Source organism: Vicugna pacos, chromosome 24, assembly GCF_048564905.1.
Source record: "Vicugna pacos chromosome 24, VicPac4, whole genome shotgun sequence".
Taxonomy (NCBI): domain Eukaryota; kingdom Metazoa; phylum Chordata; class Mammalia; order Artiodactyla; family Camelidae; genus Vicugna; species Vicugna pacos.
Window position 1 is genome coordinate 18,752,258 of NC_133010.1, and position 20,197 is coordinate 18,772,454.

Sequence of the window (20,197 nt, forward strand, 5' to 3'; positions counted from 1 at the left end):
TAAAAATATTGAATCACTATATTGTACACCTGAAACTAATATAACATTGTAAATCAACTACATTTCAATAAAAAAATAAATCTGAAAATAACATTTCAAAGTAAGAAGTATGGAGATCAGCAAGCACCGTACCTTGATCAAAAACTAAATAAACTTGACTCTAAGACTTTCTCCATCCCTCTCATACAAAGTAGTCCAAGAAACAGCACAGCATACGAAGTTTTCATGAAATACATTCTCATGTTGCTAAAAACAAACCTATATGAGACTGTGGGACCAGTAAGTCTTTCAAATCTATCCTCTGAAAAGCCCTGATGAAACTGCAGCTTGAAGTCTGACTTGTATGCTTTAAAAATAAAATGTTCTGGATAAAGCTAAGAAGTTTCCATTTGCAGATTTTAAAAAACTTATTTAAAAGTAAAATGTCTTTGCGAAAAGTTTATAGTTGTTAGATACTTGCTTTGCCATCAAGCATGTGGAAGCTCCCACCGGTAGAAACCACCATTCCTTTAGGTCTGAAAACTTCAGACGTCTGTATCCCACCCTCTCATTTCTTTACAGTCGCACTCAGTCACAGCTGCACATAGGTCCTCTAACTCCCACCAAACCACCGGGTCTAAAACAGCGCGCAACATATGGCCCTTAAACATTAACAGAGAAGCAGCTAATCAACATCCTTGAATCCTGTCAACACTCAAAGGGCAAATCACAATCTTCCTAAACCAGAAACAGATGCTTCTGGTCCCCAAAGAAACTGAAGGCTCCTCCCACACCCGCGAGAAAGCTACCAGGTTTCAGTTTTGCTTCATTTAAAAGATGAACAATTATGCACACGTGTGCTTCCTCCCCCCACCCCCTTACGTACACTTAAAATCCCTCCATTTTCTGCTTCCCTCAAGTTAGAGAAAACCATCATAAATACGCTCGCTTGAGAGGCATTAGCAACTCATTTTGGAGACTGTTTCACAAGACAGGCAGAGAGGTGAGCGAGCAAAGTTCGGCTGAGTTTGTTTTTTTTTTTTTTAATTCCTGCAAGACCAGGCAGTCATGCATATCTGTTTTCAAACAATAAAGGCGTTTGGAATACACAATGATGCAAAGTAACGCGAGGCACAAGCAACAGACACGATGCAGCTGGTGAGGTCCATGTCACAAAGACTGTTCCCGCAGCACGCGAGCCGGAGTCACAACCCTGCAAGTCCCAGGCTCGCTGCTGCCTCAAATCGCATCCGGTTCCAGGTCTCAAAGCCAACAAGCTGCAGAACCGGCGGCTGGGGGCGGGGGACGGGGTGGCCCAAGAGGAAGAATCGGACAAAGATCGGGCGCCCCTCTTGCAGGGCGAGGCCCGGAGAAAGTGAGGGGGGACTGCGGCAGCAGGGAGGACGCGCGGGGAAAGACCACCGAGCAGGGGTGGGGGGAGGGAAGGGGAGATGTGGCAAAGGCGCAAGGCTGCCGGCTGCAGCTCAGGCCGAGGGACGCGACCCGGGGAGCGGGGATGGGGACAGGGATTAGTGTCCGACGGGAGGGGGAGGGGGCTTCTGGGACCGGCCGCAGAGGGAAGCGCGCGGGCCGGGGCGGGGGAGTGGGGCGCGTCGGTCACCTGTATTGTTTGAAAAGCTGGTCCGACTCCCTAAAGCCGTTGTTGAGCAGCATGTTGATGCCGGCCAGGGCCAGCTCCGCGTCCTGCAGGGGCGCCGCCGCTGCCGCCGCCGCGGCCGAGTCTCCGTCGTCCCGCCGCCGCGGCCGCTGCTGCTCCGAGCCGGCCATGGGCGCCCGAGGCTGTGCGCCGGAGCCAGGCGAGTTAGGGTGGCAGCCGCTGCGGCCCCCGCGCGCGCCCGGAGCCCCGCTCTACCTGCCCCGAGCTCGGCGGAGCGGGCGCGGGGGAGGGGCGCGGCGAGCGGGCGGGGCGCGGAGGGAGGAGCTCGGGCCGGGCTGCAGCGCGGCGGGGGATGTGGGCGCCCGGCCGCCGCCTCCCGCCGCCGCGGGGATTACTCAGCAGCCGTCCGCCCGCCCGCTCCCTCCGCCACCGGAGCGGAATCCGTTTCCGGGTATCTCTAACTGAGCGGAGCCGGGCCCGAGTCCCCGCTGCCCTGCTTCCTGCAGCCCGGGGCCCCGGCCCTCACACCGAGCCCCGCGCCCGGCGCCCGGGGCCAGCGCGCCGAGCCTGCTCCAACGCGCGCGAGGCCCCTAGGCCCGGCCCTTGACTTCCTCCTCCAAAAGGGCCGGACCCGGGGGGCGCGGGGAAGCTGGAGAGGGCGAGCGGGTTCGGAGAGGGGACGCGGAACTCGGGTTGAGCCGCAGCGAGAGCGCGCGGTGCTTTTTCCCCCGCGTGCTTTAAACCCCACGCAGCCGGCGCGCGCGTGCCCCAACTTCATACTCTCCCTGGGGCCGCCCACTCGCCCGCGGCAGCCAATCCCCGAGGATGTGGGCGGTGGGGGCGGGGCCCCGGGCACCTGCCCCGCAGCTGCCGCGAGCCCCGCGTTGAAGAGCTCCTGGATCCGGCACCCACCCTCGCCGGCCCGCCACCAACATTTGCGCGATGTGTTCTCCTCTAAGCGTTACAATTATACTTTCATACCTATGAAACAAAAATAAGTGTAAAGCTGTGGGTTCTATATGACTGATAGTAAAACGCCAAAGATGACTGAATTTACTGTCAAAATTCTAATGATGGGCTGGTGGTGGCTCAGTGGGTAGTATTATGGAGACAAACACTCTGTAAATCAATTTTTGTGTTTTCCCATAAATTTATTTTTCTCACCTTTTAGAAAAATCACTATATATGTTGCTGCAGTAAAGATTATGTTCTTAATGTCAAATTAAATCACCGTTCTTAAATCATTGTAGTTCTTAAAGTGCACTTCATTAAATTCAATTTGGAGAAACTTTGCCAAAGCATATAGCACTGAAATTGTTTTTTTAAAAAGCGATATTCAGGTTTCGGGATTACCCATGAATTTTGAATCTCATGTCTAGCATTATAGTGGGATCAGTAAGATACATGATCACAGAAAATATTACAAAATAATGTAATTTCATCATATAAGTTGCTATCATTTATTTTGTGATTTTTTCCATCCCTTACACAAATATCTAAATCCATACAGTAGTCCCAACAGTCATCTATACAAATGTAAGAATAATTTGAATTGTTGTCACTGCTTGGCTGTCATGTGTAACTGTTACACAGCCATGCTAATTCCTGAGTACATCTGGAGCCACAAATCGGAATAGCAAAAGAAGCCAGAAAGTGGATGATTCTCGGCCCGGGAAACAATACTTTGTAACGGAGGAATCATTGCCTTCATGTGATCTGAGAAGGATCTGACAAGTTGACCAATTTTTTTTTAAGTCCAAGCACTCTGGGATTTAAAATAGTGTTCTTTTCAAACATCAGCATTGCCATAGGTTATGGGTTCCACTGAGCCAGCACTGAGTGTCAGATCCCCAGTGACAGAGGTGCTTATGTGTTCTGTAATAAACTTCTGTGTATGTATATGTGTGTGTTTTGATGAGCAGTGCCCTCTAACAGTACAGTACAGTCTTAGGGACTAGACTGGCCATGTGGCTCACATGGGCCTCTTGCCAGAGAGGAACCCCTGGCCATACATCATGTGGTCACTGGAGCTGACAATATGCCCAGTGCTTGCAAGCTGCTTGAACTTTGGCTCTGCAGAACGATCCGCTCCCAAAGTCCTGAAACAATCTAGTCAACAAGGGAAGGAAGCCAAGAGGGCAATACTTAGCAGACAGCCTGTACCCCTCCTACTGAAGAAGGTAGCCAGACCCAATTCTCTCTGCCCCTATTACTTGAGGAGGGGGGGAAAATGTCAAGGCATTGTTGGCACCATTGACATTGTTAACAAGTTGTACCTGGGCCCCTGCAGCTGCAAATGGGGGGAGAGGTGAGCAAAATCAAAGCCATGTTTGTGGGGCTAGTTCCCTCAAGAACCTAGCACAATCGGTTACCCAGACTTAGTGAAATTAAACTGTTGAAAGATTGGGACAAGGTCCAGTGCAACAGCCTAGCACCCCTTAATAGGGGAGGGGTGATATGGATAGAGGATAACTTTGCCATATAATATACACCAGATATATGCCAAGTTGGGTTTAACCAGATACCAAAACAATTAGATTAGTAGCAGCAGTGTCAGTGGACATTTTCAATTATTTGCTCTGTGATGAGGGATACAAAGAGGATTCAAAATGGGCTCCACGATCCTGGAGGGAGACAATGCATGGACCAGTAGTAATTAGAGTTGTTGCAGCTGTAGCTGGCACTGACATCTGCCCAAGGTTCACTTAGCAGGTGGGGAATTAAGGCTGATTGTGTTTTCTTTACTGGCTAATAATGGCAGCTAATGATGCACATTTAAGAGGCCATGGTATCTATTACCTACAAAAGGAAAGAAAATCTAGATGACTAACATGTTAGGGCACCATGCACTTGAAACTGGGAGATTCTCAGCACCCTCCTGCAGAACCAATGCAGTCTTCAGTGCCCTTGACTTCAGCCTAATAGGATTTACCCAAGTGTTTCCTTTGGAAGGGGAGAGGAGAGAAGGAGAGAGGAAAAGAAAAGAAAAAGGTTCTCAAGGGAAGGAAAGAACTTACTCCCTTTCTTTAGACGTCTTGTGGGTATTGCCAGTATTTTGTGGTTCCTCATGAGATTTCATTATGAAAACGAAACTCCAAGTTCAAGTTATCAGTGAAAACTTTTAGACATCTGTATTATAATTACACGGTAATTTTTTAAATAAGATGCCTTGGTTGCAAGGAACAGAAAAACCTGACGCAAATTGGCTCAAGATAGCAAATGAATTGATTCATGAAGGGGGTCTCCCAGGGCAGCAACACTATGACTAGGACCCAGTTTCTTCATCTCTCCACCTCTCAGCTCTGTCCCTTTGATGTTTGGTGACTCTGATCTCAGACAGGCCCTCCTCTCCTGGTCCCAGAAGAGTCAGAAGCTCCCATGGCTGCCTGCTTGCCTCTTCACATCCAGTAGGAAGGCACTGCTTCTCCAGGGCTTAGCTAAAAATCCCCTGACTGAACCACATTGACTTGGGCCTGATTGTGGTCAGGTGCTCATTTCTGAACCAATTAGTGTGAGCAGGGACTTGGGGTGGCTCAGTATGACTGGATTAAGCCAACCAGAGCCTGCTCCAGGGCCTGGGAGGTGGAACCAGTTCCACCCAAACTCCTTGGCTAGGAAATTCCAGACCTATTAGGAAAAGAGAGGTAGGAAATGGATGTCAGAGAGACAACAAACACTCTTAGCCTTGTCTTCCTAAACACGTTTTGGGATTGGGGGATTATTATTTTAAATGCCTTTAGAGGCGACGCTACTTCAAGAAAATCTTGCTTGTGCTTCAGTTATATTAAAATTCTTTAATAATGCTAATAACAATGCCTTAGGTATTTTTTTTTTTGCCTTAAGGTATTTTTCTGCACTACCAATCGAAATAAATACAGGTTCCAGAATGTCTGGAACTCTAAAAAGGAGAACAGGAAAATTAATGTCCCTACATTTTCTTGCTCTATAGAGGGAGAGGCTGTCTCTGGTTTCAAGGTCTGGGTCTGCTGAGTCCTAGGGGCGGGAGGCAGATGAGCTCTGATCCCATGGATGAGGAGAGGAAAGGTGCCAAAAGCTATGGGAGGGTCCATACAGTGCACTGGTGGGTTTTCTTCTGGATTATCTAAAGCCAAACAGATCTTGACTAATTTCTATCCAGAAGCCCCATTCAAGAAATTTATTTTCTTTCTCTTCATGTAATTTTACCTATTTCTTACTAACAATCCTGGTCTTATTATGCTAAAATATTAAACCTTTTCTACACTAACTGACAGCAAATGGCACGGCTCAGTTGTCTGTAACCACTAGGCTTCTCCCCCGACTGTATGAAGAAGGAGGGGACACCTTTCCATTCACATAACCTTACGCACGTGAATCTGTTTTAAGTGGGAGCAGCAGCAGCCCGTCTCAAGCTTCCCAGCGTGGATTTGTTTCTAAATCACAAAGTGTAGTCAGATTCCCTAGGACTGTCTAGAGCACATAGCAGGTGCTCAGTCCCCGTTTGTAAGTTGCATGATGAGGGTGAGCTACCACAGGAGTGAGTTGGAAGTGCAGGGGGAGGGAGATTGGGCCAGGAATTCAAGCCATAGACTATGATTTGGGTTCTGCAATGCATTACCTTTGTGACCTGGGACAATTTGACTTAACCTCTTTCAGCCTCAGTTCCCCATTTATGATAATGAAGACAATCAGTACCTTCAAGGCAAGAAACTGAAAGAGCAGGCATGTGAATAAGCTGAAATAGCAAGATATTATCTGAATCCATATAATTATTTTTCTAATATCAATGAAAGCTAGTGGATCCTTCTGTTCTTATATTTACTTGTCAACAGCATTATTTTTTCCAACAGTATTACCTTGAAATATCCACCTACAAGAAAATCTGTACAATTAAATAACCAAATGCATCATATGGAGATAGCTAATTTAAATCATTTCTAATGTAAATGATATGTTTGCTATTATTAATGCATCCTGAGGAAGAAGTGAAGATTTTCAGAGTGTATAAAAAATAAAAAGTAAAAATGTCTAGGTTTTAGAGTTCTTCAGTTGGATCTGAATGGTTTCTGCTTTAATAATCCATTAATATGTTTTTGACACTGCCTGAAGGGTTGGACAAGGAAATCAATAATATTTAGTTTGGACATTTAAAAAATGCATCTTCTATGTCCTGTGTGAGTAGCATGTTTGCGGTCAGCTATGGTTGGTTTATCTCTGCAAGAAGAGACACCTTGCTAATATCAAATAATGCCTTATTCATTTAATCACTTGTGTTTTGATCTGGGGTTAAATTAGCAATCTAAGTGTCCTGGCTCAGCGCCACTGAATTCCCCGTAGTAACTTAAAGAACTAGTTGAAAAGTTTTCTGTCAATGCAGGTAATCCACACAGGAATCACCTGTGCAAGCATGTGGACATCGCAGAGTGGAGAGTCCTGACAGTCTGGTTTTTTGCAGGGCACACTCACTAAGTGTTCTGTGCTCTCACAGAACAGGGGTGAGTGCCGGCAAAGTTTAGACAGATATTACAAGGCTTCTCATCACTACAGATGAAACGTGTAGCCAGATACACATCCCTAGTTCAATATGGTCAGGATCATAACAGACCTCTACATAGACAAACGGCATAGTTGGTCAGAATCCATTTAATTCCTAGATCTACTCCTTAAATGGTTATAACAGATGTATACCTTATGAACAGATATTCACTGGTTTCCTGCTAATTTGTTCATTCTTTACACCTTTAGAGTTAACATATGGGCCACAGAGAACACCTGAACCCCCACTTTACAGCTAATCCTTGATTTCTGAGCCCCAGAATCTTATGACCCAGTTTTGAGTTCCCCCATCCCCTCATTAATCATGGATGGGAGCGAATCACTATTTTTTGATTACTTTCACATGTATCTTCAAACGATGATCTATCAAAACTGAAGATATCTTTAAAAACATGCATACAATTTTGAAGATGATTCCAGAAAAGAAATCAGAAAGACGAAAAAAAACACTTTAAAAAAAGCATTTGTAGTCTCCCAAAGTATACAAAGGAGAAAATATCCACTACGGTGGATAATACTGGATATGTGTTTTAAAAGATGCTATTAAACAAGCTCGCTTCCCTATGGAGGGTACACACACACACACACACACACACACACAATTTATTTTGAAAATCTTCTATGGTTAGATAACAGTGATGGTTGAACAATTCTGCAAATACACTAAAAACTACTGACTTGTACACTGTTAGTGGTGAATTTTATAGTATGTAAATCATACCTCAATAAAGCTGTTAATTTTAAATTAAAAAATCATTCTAAACAAGAGTGAGAAACAATAGGAGAAGAGAGATCATGGTTTGATTCTTCGATTTCATACATCTGGGGCAGAAAATAAAAGTTTACTATTAAAAAGTCTCATCCTGAAGTGCGTCCATAAATCAGGAATGGCTGCTGGCTGCCATTACCACATCCCTGGTGCTGGGTTAAGACTTTACACCTGTTGTTCCATTTAATTCTCAAAGTAACCCTGCGAAGTGGGCTTTATCCCAAGTTTACAGATGTGAAAATCAATACAAACAAGCTGGATGATTTTCCCAAGGCCACGCAGCCAGTAAGGGTCCAAGTGAGGTTTACATATAGGTCTCGTTGCAAAGAGTGGGCAAGTCTTGTGGTTAAAGTAAAACCTAGTACCTGTGGGAGGCCTGACTGAGGGGGCGCGTGCGCACACACATCCTTGCGAGTTCCATGTGGCCATCCTCATCGTCTCTTCCTGCCAGTAAGAATATCACTTACATTTAAAAAGGTGTATTGAAGACAGGCAAATACATGACCTCATCTGTGATGTCCCTAAAACAGGGGAGGACCCCAGGTATCCGCAGTTTACCGAGAAGCCTAGCTGAGTCTAATGTCAGGGCGCAGCCCCGTGAGAAAGGGTTGTCTGGGGGGCAACCCCTGGCAAGCAGAGCAGCGACTGTTCCTCTTTGTGCACATTTCTGCCCCGTGGCGTGTGTTTCAGAAACACCGCAGGACTGCAAGAGTGGAAGCGGAACTTAGTGTATGATTTTGGTACTAAATCATTTCTACATCCTTGGATATGAACAGTTGTGTTATTAAATTGAGGACAGGTGTGTATTCAGACCTTTAAGACAAAAGAAATTTCATGTCATATCTTAAGAAATCCCATGCGTTCCCAGGCTAGAGGTTTATACATCTGAAGTGGAAAGACACACTCCGCAGAGGGTAACCAGTCAGAAGAAGACGGGCCCTCATTAGGAGGAAAGGAGGATGTGGACACCGAGAAATCACTTAAATCCCAACTCTTGACGTTTATTTTTAAATGTGGTTGTAAAATAAGACTCAGAACATTCAGCTGTGTCATGGCTAAAAATACACATTTCTTCACTTCTCCTCACCCCCTTCAGCCTGCCATCTCCTCTGAGACAAAAGCAGTGAAAATGGGGGGATAACTGTGAGGCGGAAAAGGGAAAATGAGAACCAGTTTGCATCCACCGAGAGGGAACTGGTCTCCAGGAACCCCAGGAACTAGCTTCTTCACTCCCTAAACCAGGGCAAAGAACAACAGCTTTCTGGGCTCAGGACCAACCTTCTTTCCTCGACCTTTCTGAAAGGAAACCACCTTAGGGGGTGCTGTCCCCCTCACCTCTGCCCAGAGGCAAGGTTATGGTTTCCACGCCCCCCCGCCCCCCCATACTTACCCGGGGAACAAATGGCCATGTGTAAATAAAAACCGCTTTCATTCCCCCAGATTTAACAATTCTTTTGTTTTCTTTGTTCAATTCAGTCATTCAAGCAAATTTAAAAACTGTTTGCCTGTGAAGAACTCGTTTTCATACCAATGCTCCCAGGTACACTTGTGATTCACTCCAAGAAGGATGTATTATATAAATTGCAGCTTGTGCCAGATGCTTTCTGAGATGACTTAACTACCGGATACATCAGAAAGACTAACACAGTTTACTCATAACAAAGGCCAATTCAGTTCAACAGTAAGTGCCAGCCACGGTGTGCTAGGTGTACCGGAAAACAAAGCTGAAGAAGATACAGCCCCTGAATCTGAGAATCTTTTAGGCTAATAGGTGAGACAGACACACCAACAGATAATCTAACACAAAATGGTCATAAGATAGAGGTGTATGCTGGGTGCTGTGGGAGAACAGGGGCGAGCTATCAGTCCACCTGGGGGTTCATAGACGGCTTCCTGTGAGAGATTAGATAACTGAGCTGAGTCCAGAAGAAAGAGGTAGGAAATGTATCCCAGGCGGGGGGACAGCACGAGTGACGGCACAGCCACGTGAAACAGCAGGAATCCCCCAACAGTGCTGCTGTTGCAGCGTGTGGACTATGAGGCAGGAATGGGCAAGGGATGAGGGTGGGGGGGTGGGAAGGAGTCAGGGCACCAGGGCTTTCTATGCCTTGCTGAGGAATGTACGGGCAATGCGGAGCCAGAAAGGAATTTAGGCATGAGAATGACATCACTGACTTTACATGAAGGGCTCATTTAACGTGAAGGAGACTAGAGACTTAGAAGAGGCGACTGCAGGAAAGCAGAGCACTTGTGACTCGCTGGTGTGTGAAACGGTCAGGTCTCTGTCTGTTGCACGTGGCCAAAACCAACTCAAACAGGCTTTAGTGGAAAAGGGGCAGCCTGAGGCTTCAGCTCAGACAACTGTAGAGCTGGGTACAGGTGCTCACTCAGTGACACCAAGACTCTGCTTCTCCGTACAGGCTGACCTTTCTCTCTCCGGCGGGGGAGAGCAGATAACAGGACAAGTCTTCACTCTGTAGGACTGTCCGGTACGTTGCAGGAGTCTGCCTCTCAAGGCCAAAAGCACCTGCCAAGCATTGTAACAACCCAGAATTCCTCATACGCTAAAAAAAAGTCCTGAGAGCGGTACCAACCTTGACCCATCGCCCTGGGGTATAAGCAATGCGAGGCCCCTGTTTGCCAGATTCGCATTTTCTCTACCACCACCAGCCCTTACAACTCAAAATCGCTGCTGGTCAACTCAGTCTCTACTGCCTTTGAGCTAGTCACCAGCACTAGAGATCTCAAGTCGTAGTCTTTAAATCTAGATCCCGCTCCCCTCTTTTAGGTTTCTTCTGTCAGCACTGGTCTCCACGCTTGCCCATTCCCAGAGAGAGAGAGAGACCTTCTCTCTCCAGTTTCTACCACAGCCATTGTCAAGGATGGTTCTGACTGGCGCCGCCCAACTCACATGGCGATCCCTGACCGGGCGCTGGAGGATGGAATGCTCTGATTGGCCAGCCTCGGTCACGTGGGGAGGCAGCCAGAAGGGTGGGGTGCCCTGGCTATCAGCTTCATGCTAATGACCTCATTCCAAGTTGATTATCTCTGCAAACACCCTATGGCCAAATAAGGCCACATGTTGAGGTACAGGAGGGTAAGGACTTCAACATACAAATTGGGGGTGGGGGAATACAGTTCAAGCCACTACAAGCATCACCCCCCTCTAGTATTTTGGAGGCGTGGCTGGTGGTGTATAGTCTCAGGAGAGGCAGTGATGTTGGGCCATGGGATAGAAGGAGGGGGCTGCCACCAGGGCAGGGAGACGGGGGCCACTGTTTTGGCCAACTAGTGCTACCGCTCTCACTGCCTGCTCTGTGAGACTCACTCTCCAGTCTCTGAAAGCTCTTAATTGTACACCCAGTAAACTCCTTTCTGGCTTAAGAAATCTAGAGTAGAGTCCTGCAGCTTGCAACCAAAAACCTGATGCTCAAATACTGCATTAAAATTGGAAAGAGTATTGCATTGGACCTGAGTTCTGTGCCTCCCCAGATTTGCTGGGACCCTTCTACCTGCCGGGACCAGCTGCTAGCTTCACACTGTGGCCTGCTCTCTGCCACTGTCTACAGAGGCAGCCTCCCCAAGGGGCAGGGTGGAGGCCAGCTCTGGCACAGCAGCCGCTGTGCCCATCACAGGAGCAGCAGAGGCTCTGCAGCCCAGATCCAGGTTCCTGAGGAAACTGGGTTTTGGTGGCACGTGGCCAGCCTGGTCTTATCTCCACCTGCATTTGCTTCCACATCCTCCCTGACTCACTTCCTCTCCCCTGACTCTTCCCTTCTGGAACAGAGCCTTACACCTTAGGCTTTGCCTTCAGGCTCTGCTTTCTTTCCATTCTGATTCCCAAAGGTCTTGCATGAAGCCTTGGGCTTAGAACCTGGGAAGGGAAAGGAGGAAACCATTTCAACCTACCTACATGGCCACGGCTCTCTACCCACCCGAGGCTCAAAGGCATAAAATGACGAGGCACCAGGAATTATGAACAGTGAGATGGGAAAACATCAATTATGTCAACGCAACTCAGAGGCAATCATCCAAGATGCTGCAGGATGTCAGCCAGAAAACAAAAGAGCTTTCACCTGAACCAGGTGGCTGCGTCGGTGCGGCCAGGGCCACACGTGTGTGTTTAAAGGGTGCGGCTTAGTCTCCCATAATTACTGGTTCCTGGGTAGCAGGATGGAAATAATCTCTAACTCTGTAGAGTAGTTTATCACTTCTCTGCTCCCGAGGGCTTCACTCTCTCCGTTCAGAACCAGCCTGACGTTCACAGTTCACACTGCAGTGCAGCACCAGAGAAATCATTAGAAGTGCAACTTCCGTGTAGCATTTATTCCAGCTACACAATGGTGACCCATTAGGCTACTCAGAGCTCTGTAAATATACTTCTAAATTTTTATCACTTTTTTTTCAATGAGGTTCAAGTAGGTCTGAAAAAAAAAAATAAAAACTGGAGTTTGGGACAACCAAGGACAAAAATAAGAGGGAATTCCAGAAGGAGAAACAGTTCTGTCATCTGTGAGCTTTGTGACTTTGGGCAAATGACCAGACCTCTCTGAACCTCAGTTTCCTCTTCTACAAAATAGGAAACACAATAACCTCTAAGTTACTATAAGAATTAAGGGAGCTAGCATGTGGGAGAAGCTTAGCACATAATTAGCGCTCCATAAATGTTAATCGTTATTAACATTGTTGATTACTACAAATGATTACTTCTCGACACAGAGGTGTGATTATATGTGAGAACTGCTTCTGGAATACCAGTCGGAGGCATGCGAACACACAATCCTAGATCTCTCTGGTCCCCATGTCTCTGATGGAGAACACAAGCTTCTGTGCCCAAATCGGCTCAAGAGAATTCTTCTTGAAGCCAATTTCTCAACAGAATGGCATCTACCTGTGCCCTAAAGCTGTAGCAGTGGAAAGTTGGGTCCCTAATCTTCCCTGAGTAAGGTGAGTCTCAAATCTTTGACCGTGTAGGAATCTATACATGCAGATTGCTAGGCCCCATTCCCAAAAGTTCTGATTCTGTGGGTCTGGGGTTTGGGACCCAGGAATCAACATTTTACACACATGTGTACATGTGTATGCATGCACAGGACATGCACACCACGATCCTGAGGCAGAAGGTATTTTGTCTACATCTCCAGAATTATCCTCTGGAGGTCTCAGACGCCCTTCCAGCCCTGGGGTGAGCATATGCGAGCTGCCCAAGCTCCTGGAAAGCACTTCCAGCTCCCTTCCCTTGGACTGCAGTCATGTTTAATCTGTCAGTCCTGACCATAGAGGCCTTATTTTAATGTTATCCCAGGTTCAACAGCTTCAGTTTAGAGTATACCACAGAGAGTTTATAAAAAAGTAGTGCATCCCAAATTTAACTGCATATTAGAAACATCTAGGGAACTTTTAAATATGTCCCCATCCTCACGTTCAAACCCAATTAAAAAATGAGCAAAAGATGTAAGACATTGCACTGAAGAGGATATACAGATGGCAAATAAGCACATACAAAGATATTCAACATCACTAGCCGTGAAGGAAATGAAAATTAAACTACAGTGAGGTATCACTATACACCTGTCACAATGGCTAAAATAAAACATAATGGTAATACCAAATGCTGGCAGGAATGTAGAGAGACTGGATCACTCTTACATCACCAGTGGGGATGTAAAAAGGAACAGCTACTTTGGAAAACAGTCTGGCAGGTTCTAAAAAACTAAGCATATACTTAACACACAACCTAGCAATTGTGCTGCTGGCGTTTGTCCCGGAGAAATGGAAACTTATGTTCACACAGAAACCTTTAACCAAATGTTCATGGTGGCTTTATCTATAATAGCTCCAAACTGTAAACCACCAAAATGTCCTATAATAGGTGACTAGTAAACACATTGTGTTACATCCATATAATGAAATACTACCTAGCAACAAAAAGGAATGAACTATTGATATGCACAACTTGGATAGGTCTCAAGAGTATTATGCTGTGTGAAAAAGCCACTTTCAAAGGTTACCTACTATATAATTCCATTAATACAACATTCTCGAAATGATGGAAGTAAAGAGATGGAGAGCAGATTAGTCTTTTGTCAGAGTGGCAGGGAGAAAGGGGGTAGTTGATACCAAAAGGGGTACAAAGGTAATCTTTGTGATGATGAAATAGTTTTGTATCTTAATTGCAGTGGTGGTTATGCAATCTACACATGTGATAAAATGGCATGGCATTATGCACACACATTGCATCAACGCCAGCTTCCTGGTTTTGATATTGTAACTATAGTTATGTAAGATGTAACCATTAGAGAAAACTTTGCAACCTCCTATGAATCTATAATTGTTTTAAAAGAAAAAGAAAAAAATCCTGATGTCTCTGATGCTCCCAGACCAACGAAATCAGCAACTCTGGTGGAGTGGGGGTGGGGGGGCGTTGGGACAAGTCCAGGCTCCAGCATTCGCAGAGCTCCCAGGTGATGACCCTGTGCAGCGAAGGTTGAGGTCCACTGTGATAAGGCATTTCATAGTTCCTGCTGCCATTCTTTTTTCATCTGCCGAGCACCATACCTGGTAGAAACAATCGTCCAACGTACAGCCGGGCTATGAGGGCCAACAGTGGTTACATAATGATGAAGCTTTTTTAAAGTCTTGAAACTGGGTCAATTGATGGTATTTCCAAACGGTGGGGGTGAGCCCAGCAATGGGACGTGCAAGTGGGTGGGGCTAGGTGGCACCTGGTACTAAACCAGGCTAAGGAAGACTCTGGATTTCATTTCCCTTTGTTCCCCCAGATTTCTGGACAAATACAAACTTCTCTCTTGGTCTTCTGTTTGACGATCATAACAGATTTCCTGAGTGTTTGTAAAATACCTGCTGACCACACCGATGGACTCACACAAGATTTCAGAGCTACAGACTGGTTTCCTTCTGTTCCTACAGTTGGTTCCATCTCCATAATTTATTCTCTATCATCTTACTGTACACAAATGAAAACCACTGCACAAAACAAAGGGATAGTTCTTGAGGGAAACGTTTATTTTTCTCTTTGTATCTTCAGCCGAAATATCTGATCATGAAGACAGAAGGACACCTTTTGCACTGACTGTTCCCCCTGATTTTAGCTTCCACTTACTTCTTACTATTTTATTGCCATTGTTTCATATTGTTTCACAGATTCATGTGCCTAATAGTGTTAAATAGCTTTCCAAAATGAATTTCTCCAGCTGGATCTCAGGCATGAAAGCGTTGTTAAATGTAATGTTTCATTTAAGGTTAAAATGAAGCTTTCTGACTGTTGGTGAAGCCATACAAAACACCCGGACCTCCAAGGTCAAACTGTATTCCTTTCCCATGATAGTTCCCAAGATAATTAAACTGATGCATCATTTTAAAAACTTGATTTCTGGTTTGTAATACGTAATGTCTTTAAATAATTATCCAGATTGGTGTTACTAGTTGTGACATTATTTAAATATTTATAAAAAGCGGACTTTGATCTGCTGTTTCACTCACAGTATTTCAGGGAGACTGGAAAGATGAGATTCCAAACCTCAGGGCCGGAGGGCTACATTTGGTGTTTTTTTTTTGTTTGTTTTGTTTTGTTTTAAACAGGCTTCATTCACTTTATTTTTTCCATATAAAACTATGTGGTGGCCACAGCTGGAGCCTGGGTCCTCTGCACAGAAACTCTGGTGTGGGTCTTTACAAGATGGTCAGTGAATTCCTGATACGGAGACTTGGTGAACACAGTCTCCTTCCAAAGATCAGGGGTGAGATAGCTGTAGGTCTTGGAGATGGCATCAAAGGTGGCCTTAGCAAAGTTGCCCACCGTGGCAGTGCAGCCCCTGGCAGAAGTGTAGCAGTCATCAATACCAGCCATCATCAGCAGCTTCTTGGGCACCGGGGCTGAAACAATGCCAGTACCCCTGGGTGCAGGGATGAGGCGCACCAGCACAGAACCACAGCGGCCAGTCACCTTGCAAGGAACAGTGTGGGGCTTGCCGATCTTGTTCCCCCAATAGCCTCGCCGCACAGGGACAATGGAGAGCTTGGCCAGGATGATGGCCCCCTGGATGGCTGTGGTTACCTCCTTGGAGCACTTCACACCCAAACCGACATGTCCATTGTAATCCCCAATGGCGACAAATGCCTTGAACCGGGTCCGCTGGCCAGTACGGGTCTGCTTTTGCACAGGCATAATCTTCAAAACCTCGTCCTTCAGGGACGCCTCCAAGAAAAAGTCATTGATCTCAGATTCCTTGATGGGCAGGGAGAAGAGATATATCTCCTCCAGAGACTTGATCTTCATGTCCTTCACCAAGCGGCCCAGCTTGGTGACGGGGAGCCACTCTTTGTCCTCTGCCTTGCCTCCGCGAGCTCCGCGACCGCGACCCCGGCCCGGACGCCGCTGCCGAAGCCTCCACGGAAGCCACCACGGCCTCCCATCCCAGGGCCCCCGGGGCCTCCGGGGCCTCCGGGGCCTCCGGGCCCTTCCGCAGCACCGGCGTCATCCGCCATTTGGTGTCGTCTCGGTAAAGAAGCCATTTGGTCTTTATATAAGCTTTAACTGACATTCACAGTGCCCTTTGGGGTCATTTGTAGATATTCTCAACCAAGTAAAGGTACAAGAACTGTAAGTCGGGGGGCTACCAAATTATTTGATATCAACAAGAGGGTCCCTATTTCATAATAATTAGAATCATTACAAATGTAGTGGGCATTTGATAGGTACATTATACACCTAATATACGCAGTAGATATTATATGATCGTAGGCATTTTCTGCTAAGCTGATGTGACAGCCTGCTTAACCTAACTCTCTATGGGCCTACCATGGAATTCTTTAATGTCTGGTTTTTCTTCAAATATTAGCAGTGACTTTTAGGAATGGTACTGAGAAAGTCTTGTCACAGTTCGTGACATCCATTCGGGAAGCGTTTCTTTCCATTACACTGCTTGCCTATTTCATATTGAAAGGCCTTTTATTGGGTCCTCAATCTGCAGCAGTATTTTAACATCAAAGACAACTTAACCAGTGCAATGAGATGCATGATAAAAACATAAAACGACACAGCAGTTGGGTTTTTCTTCACAGTCATGCTTTCTCAGTAAGCCCCTTACCACAAAAGAACCTTGGGATCTTTTTAGGTGCAAGACAGGAGAGTCTTAGGACTCAGCCTTCCGGAGCTATTCGCAGGAGTGCTCCTCCCAGTCACACAGTGAATGCAGCTCTTCAGGGAACCAGGTATTCAGGAAGGACGGGGAAAGAACCTGAAGATAAATTCAGATACCTGCCACGGTCTTGCCAAACTCTCCCTTCCACTCCCCCACTTTGCCCAGAGCCTGCTCACGTCACCGCGGCTCGCCTGCCTGTGTAGCTGGGATTAGGGCGGCCCATGCGCCTCTTCTGCGCTGCGTGCCAGGGAGCACCGCCTTTCTGCCTGGAGTGGTTGGCTGCCGACTCCATCTCTGCCTGCCTGCCAGTTACTCAAATTAGCCCTGGGAGGAGCAGGCCATGCTCGTTAAACAGGTTGCTGCACCCCAAGCACAGAAATGTCAACTGCACATAATTACTCCTAATTCGAAAACACAGAGAAGCAGCTACAATCAGGGGGCAGTGGGGCAATGCCTTTCTTGTTTCTGGAGAGAACTTAAAGTGAGCGTTCTCTGCCACCTGGTACACACATGTCTCCTTTTCTTATCACAATGCGTAATTATGTATTTATTTTTGGATCCACCTTCTCCCCACTGGCTTCACAAGGCTAAAGACCATCTCTTTTTGTTTACCATTGCACACACCCAGGACAATGTAGGAACTACTTATTTAATGAATGGATGACCATAGGATTTCATTTGTAGGAAAGAATTTCCAAATACATTTTCCCCATTCATTGTGACCTTATTCAACGAAGTTTACTGGACACTCAGTGTAACCCCTACCTGGTTCATGCTGAACGACTGGGGGAAATGACACAGTGGCTATTAATGTCTTACATAAGGCACGATGGCCACAAAAGCTTGCATATAAAGTCGTAGACAAGGAAGCAGCTTAGCTGGTAACTATCCATTTTCTTCTCTCTTGAAAGTTCTGCACTTAACTCATTCTGATTAGACATATTCTGTATCCAAAAACAAAGACTTAAGAAGATTTCATTGCCTCCTGTAATTTATTCTAATGCATACCAATCTTAACAATAACCACCAAACTGTTGGCACGTAACAGATGTTAAATAAATATTATTGTGGTTTTTGTGAATTGAACTCAGCAGTAAAAGTGTAAATTCCTGCTACCAAATGTTTGGTGTGAATTACAGCCACTCTCTTTAATCTCTGTTTTTAGTGCAGTTGTGTTTGCATGGGTTAAACTGCTTCTTTCTAGTGTCCACTTTCCCTGCAGCTCTTTACCAGAGGCAAGTGTTTTCTCAGCCATTTTGCTTTCACCCTGCTCCGCACTTTGAGGTAGATGGTTCCCAGGATGAAGTCAGATTCTGAGTCACTGGCTGGTCACTGTTCCAGGACCTTTTGTAGAGGAGGCCTTGCTAAGTGGTTCTTCCGTTTTCTTCAGTGTATTTGGAAGAAATACATACTCTTGCCTTTGTGATTTTCTACAGGTATCACCTCTTAAATAAGACTTCCTGGAAAATCACATTTTTGTACTTCTTTGGTTAATGAAGTTAAATCCAAATAACTATTAAGCATCAAGTTTTATAGTTACACATGTGTTAAGCACATCCCACAGGCCAGGCGCTAGAACTACAGCTGTTGTTATGATTAAAGTGTTCGCTCACCATTTGGCTTAACACCAGGAGGACAGAGAGACATGGTCTCCTCTGCAAAGAATCATGTAGAGGCATCCTGACCCAGGTCAAGGGTTAAAGGCTAGAAGCATTATTCGTGAATAATTTTTAGCTTAAACTTTAAAAAATAAAGCTTGATTGAGGTTTAACTGACATATTAAGTATGTACTATTAAATATGCACCTATTAAATATGTACTGTTTGATAAGTTTTGACGCATATATAAACCTGTGAAACCTGTGTATTTGGAAGAAATTCAAATTCACCACAAATCCAGATAGTGAACACATGCATCACTAGAAAGAAAAAGTTTCCTCCTCTCCTTCTAGCAGCTGCCAGTGGCAAACCTAGGCAAACCTATCGATGATTATGGTAAAAGCTAATGTTCATTGAGCTGTCATAATTTGTCAGTCACTGCTTTATGTGTATTCTCATTTAATGAGCAAAACAGCTCTATGAAGGGTATTATTTTTATCTCCTTTTTATAGATGAGGAAACTGAGACACAAAGCAGTTAAGTAACACGCCCAAGGCCACACTCATTGCTCTGGTCCAAGGGAAAGTCATTGACACTCGCACACTGAGCACATAGCCAGTAACCGAACTGCTTTTTATGGTAGTTAGTAGCATATCCATTGGCTGCAGACCATTCCTTTTGAAAGAATTTGCCACATAACACAGAGAGAGGAAACCAAAGAATCTGTACCTGAAAACAGTCTGCGATCTGTTTTCTTCCTAGAACATCTTCTGGCAAAAGATAAATTCTCAAAGACGTTTCTCCTTTTTTTCCTGTTTCCTTTTCTTTCTGGTAAAGCAAAGGTTCCCCTTGACTCTCACTGAGCACTTGGTCCTCAGATCTCTCTCACTAGCTATCTCGTTAGAATAGCTTCTCCCCCAGAATTTTCCCTTCTGGCCCTGGTTCTGCTGTAGAAAATGCCAGTCTAAGTTTTAGAGGATGAAGGGTTTTATAAACCTCCAGAATTTTATTAGGTGCTGGAATTTCACCTGGAGAATGCAATTTTTCTCAAGTGACTCGAGGTCTCTTTATTCATGCTGCAAGTTTTTGAGTGCCTCCAGTGTTCCAGACTCTAATAAGCGCACAAAGCAAAAAAATAAATCATGCCTGTAAGGAGCTTACATCCCAGTGTGTGGGGGGGAGGATGCACAGATTATGAATAAATATTATTAATATATGGTAGGCTAAATGAAAAGCCTGAAAGCAAACAACAAAGCAGGATTCAACGTGTGTTTGTGTGTACAGCACCTTCATATCTGCCTGTAATTATCTGATTGCAACAAACAGGCATAAAGTAATCGGGGCTTCTCTTGATCTCAGATCTAGTTCAGGTGACGCAACAAGAAAAGTTGAGAGATCGCTTTTGTTAATGTTTTATATTTTATTTACCTTTACCTTTTCATTTGCCTTGAAATGTTTTGTTGTAAACCATTTAGACTCTTTCTACTAAGTTTCCACAATCGCCTGAAACTCAGTATTTGCTTTACAAAAACAG

General features: G+C 45.4%; 1 protein-coding gene and 1 pseudogene across 1 annotated transcript in view; both read right to left on the reverse strand.

Moving 5' to 3' along the window:
- TTC39C (tetratricopeptide repeat domain 39C) overlaps positions 1–2,358 on the reverse strand; it is an 83,065-nt gene extending 80,707 nt beyond the window's left edge. Inside the window, exon 1 of the mRNA XM_072949098.1 lies at positions 1,601–2,358. Coding sequence (XP_072805199.1) covers positions 1,601–1,767 — 167 coding nt within the window. The 5' untranslated portion in view covers positions 1,768–2,358. The remainder of the gene's footprint in view (positions 1–1,600) is intronic.
- Positions 2,359–15,500: 13,142 nt separating this feature from the next.
- LOC102526285 (small ribosomal subunit protein uS5 pseudogene) lies at positions 15,501–16,409 on the reverse strand (annotated as a pseudogene).
- Positions 16,410–20,197: the final 3,788 nt, after the last annotated feature.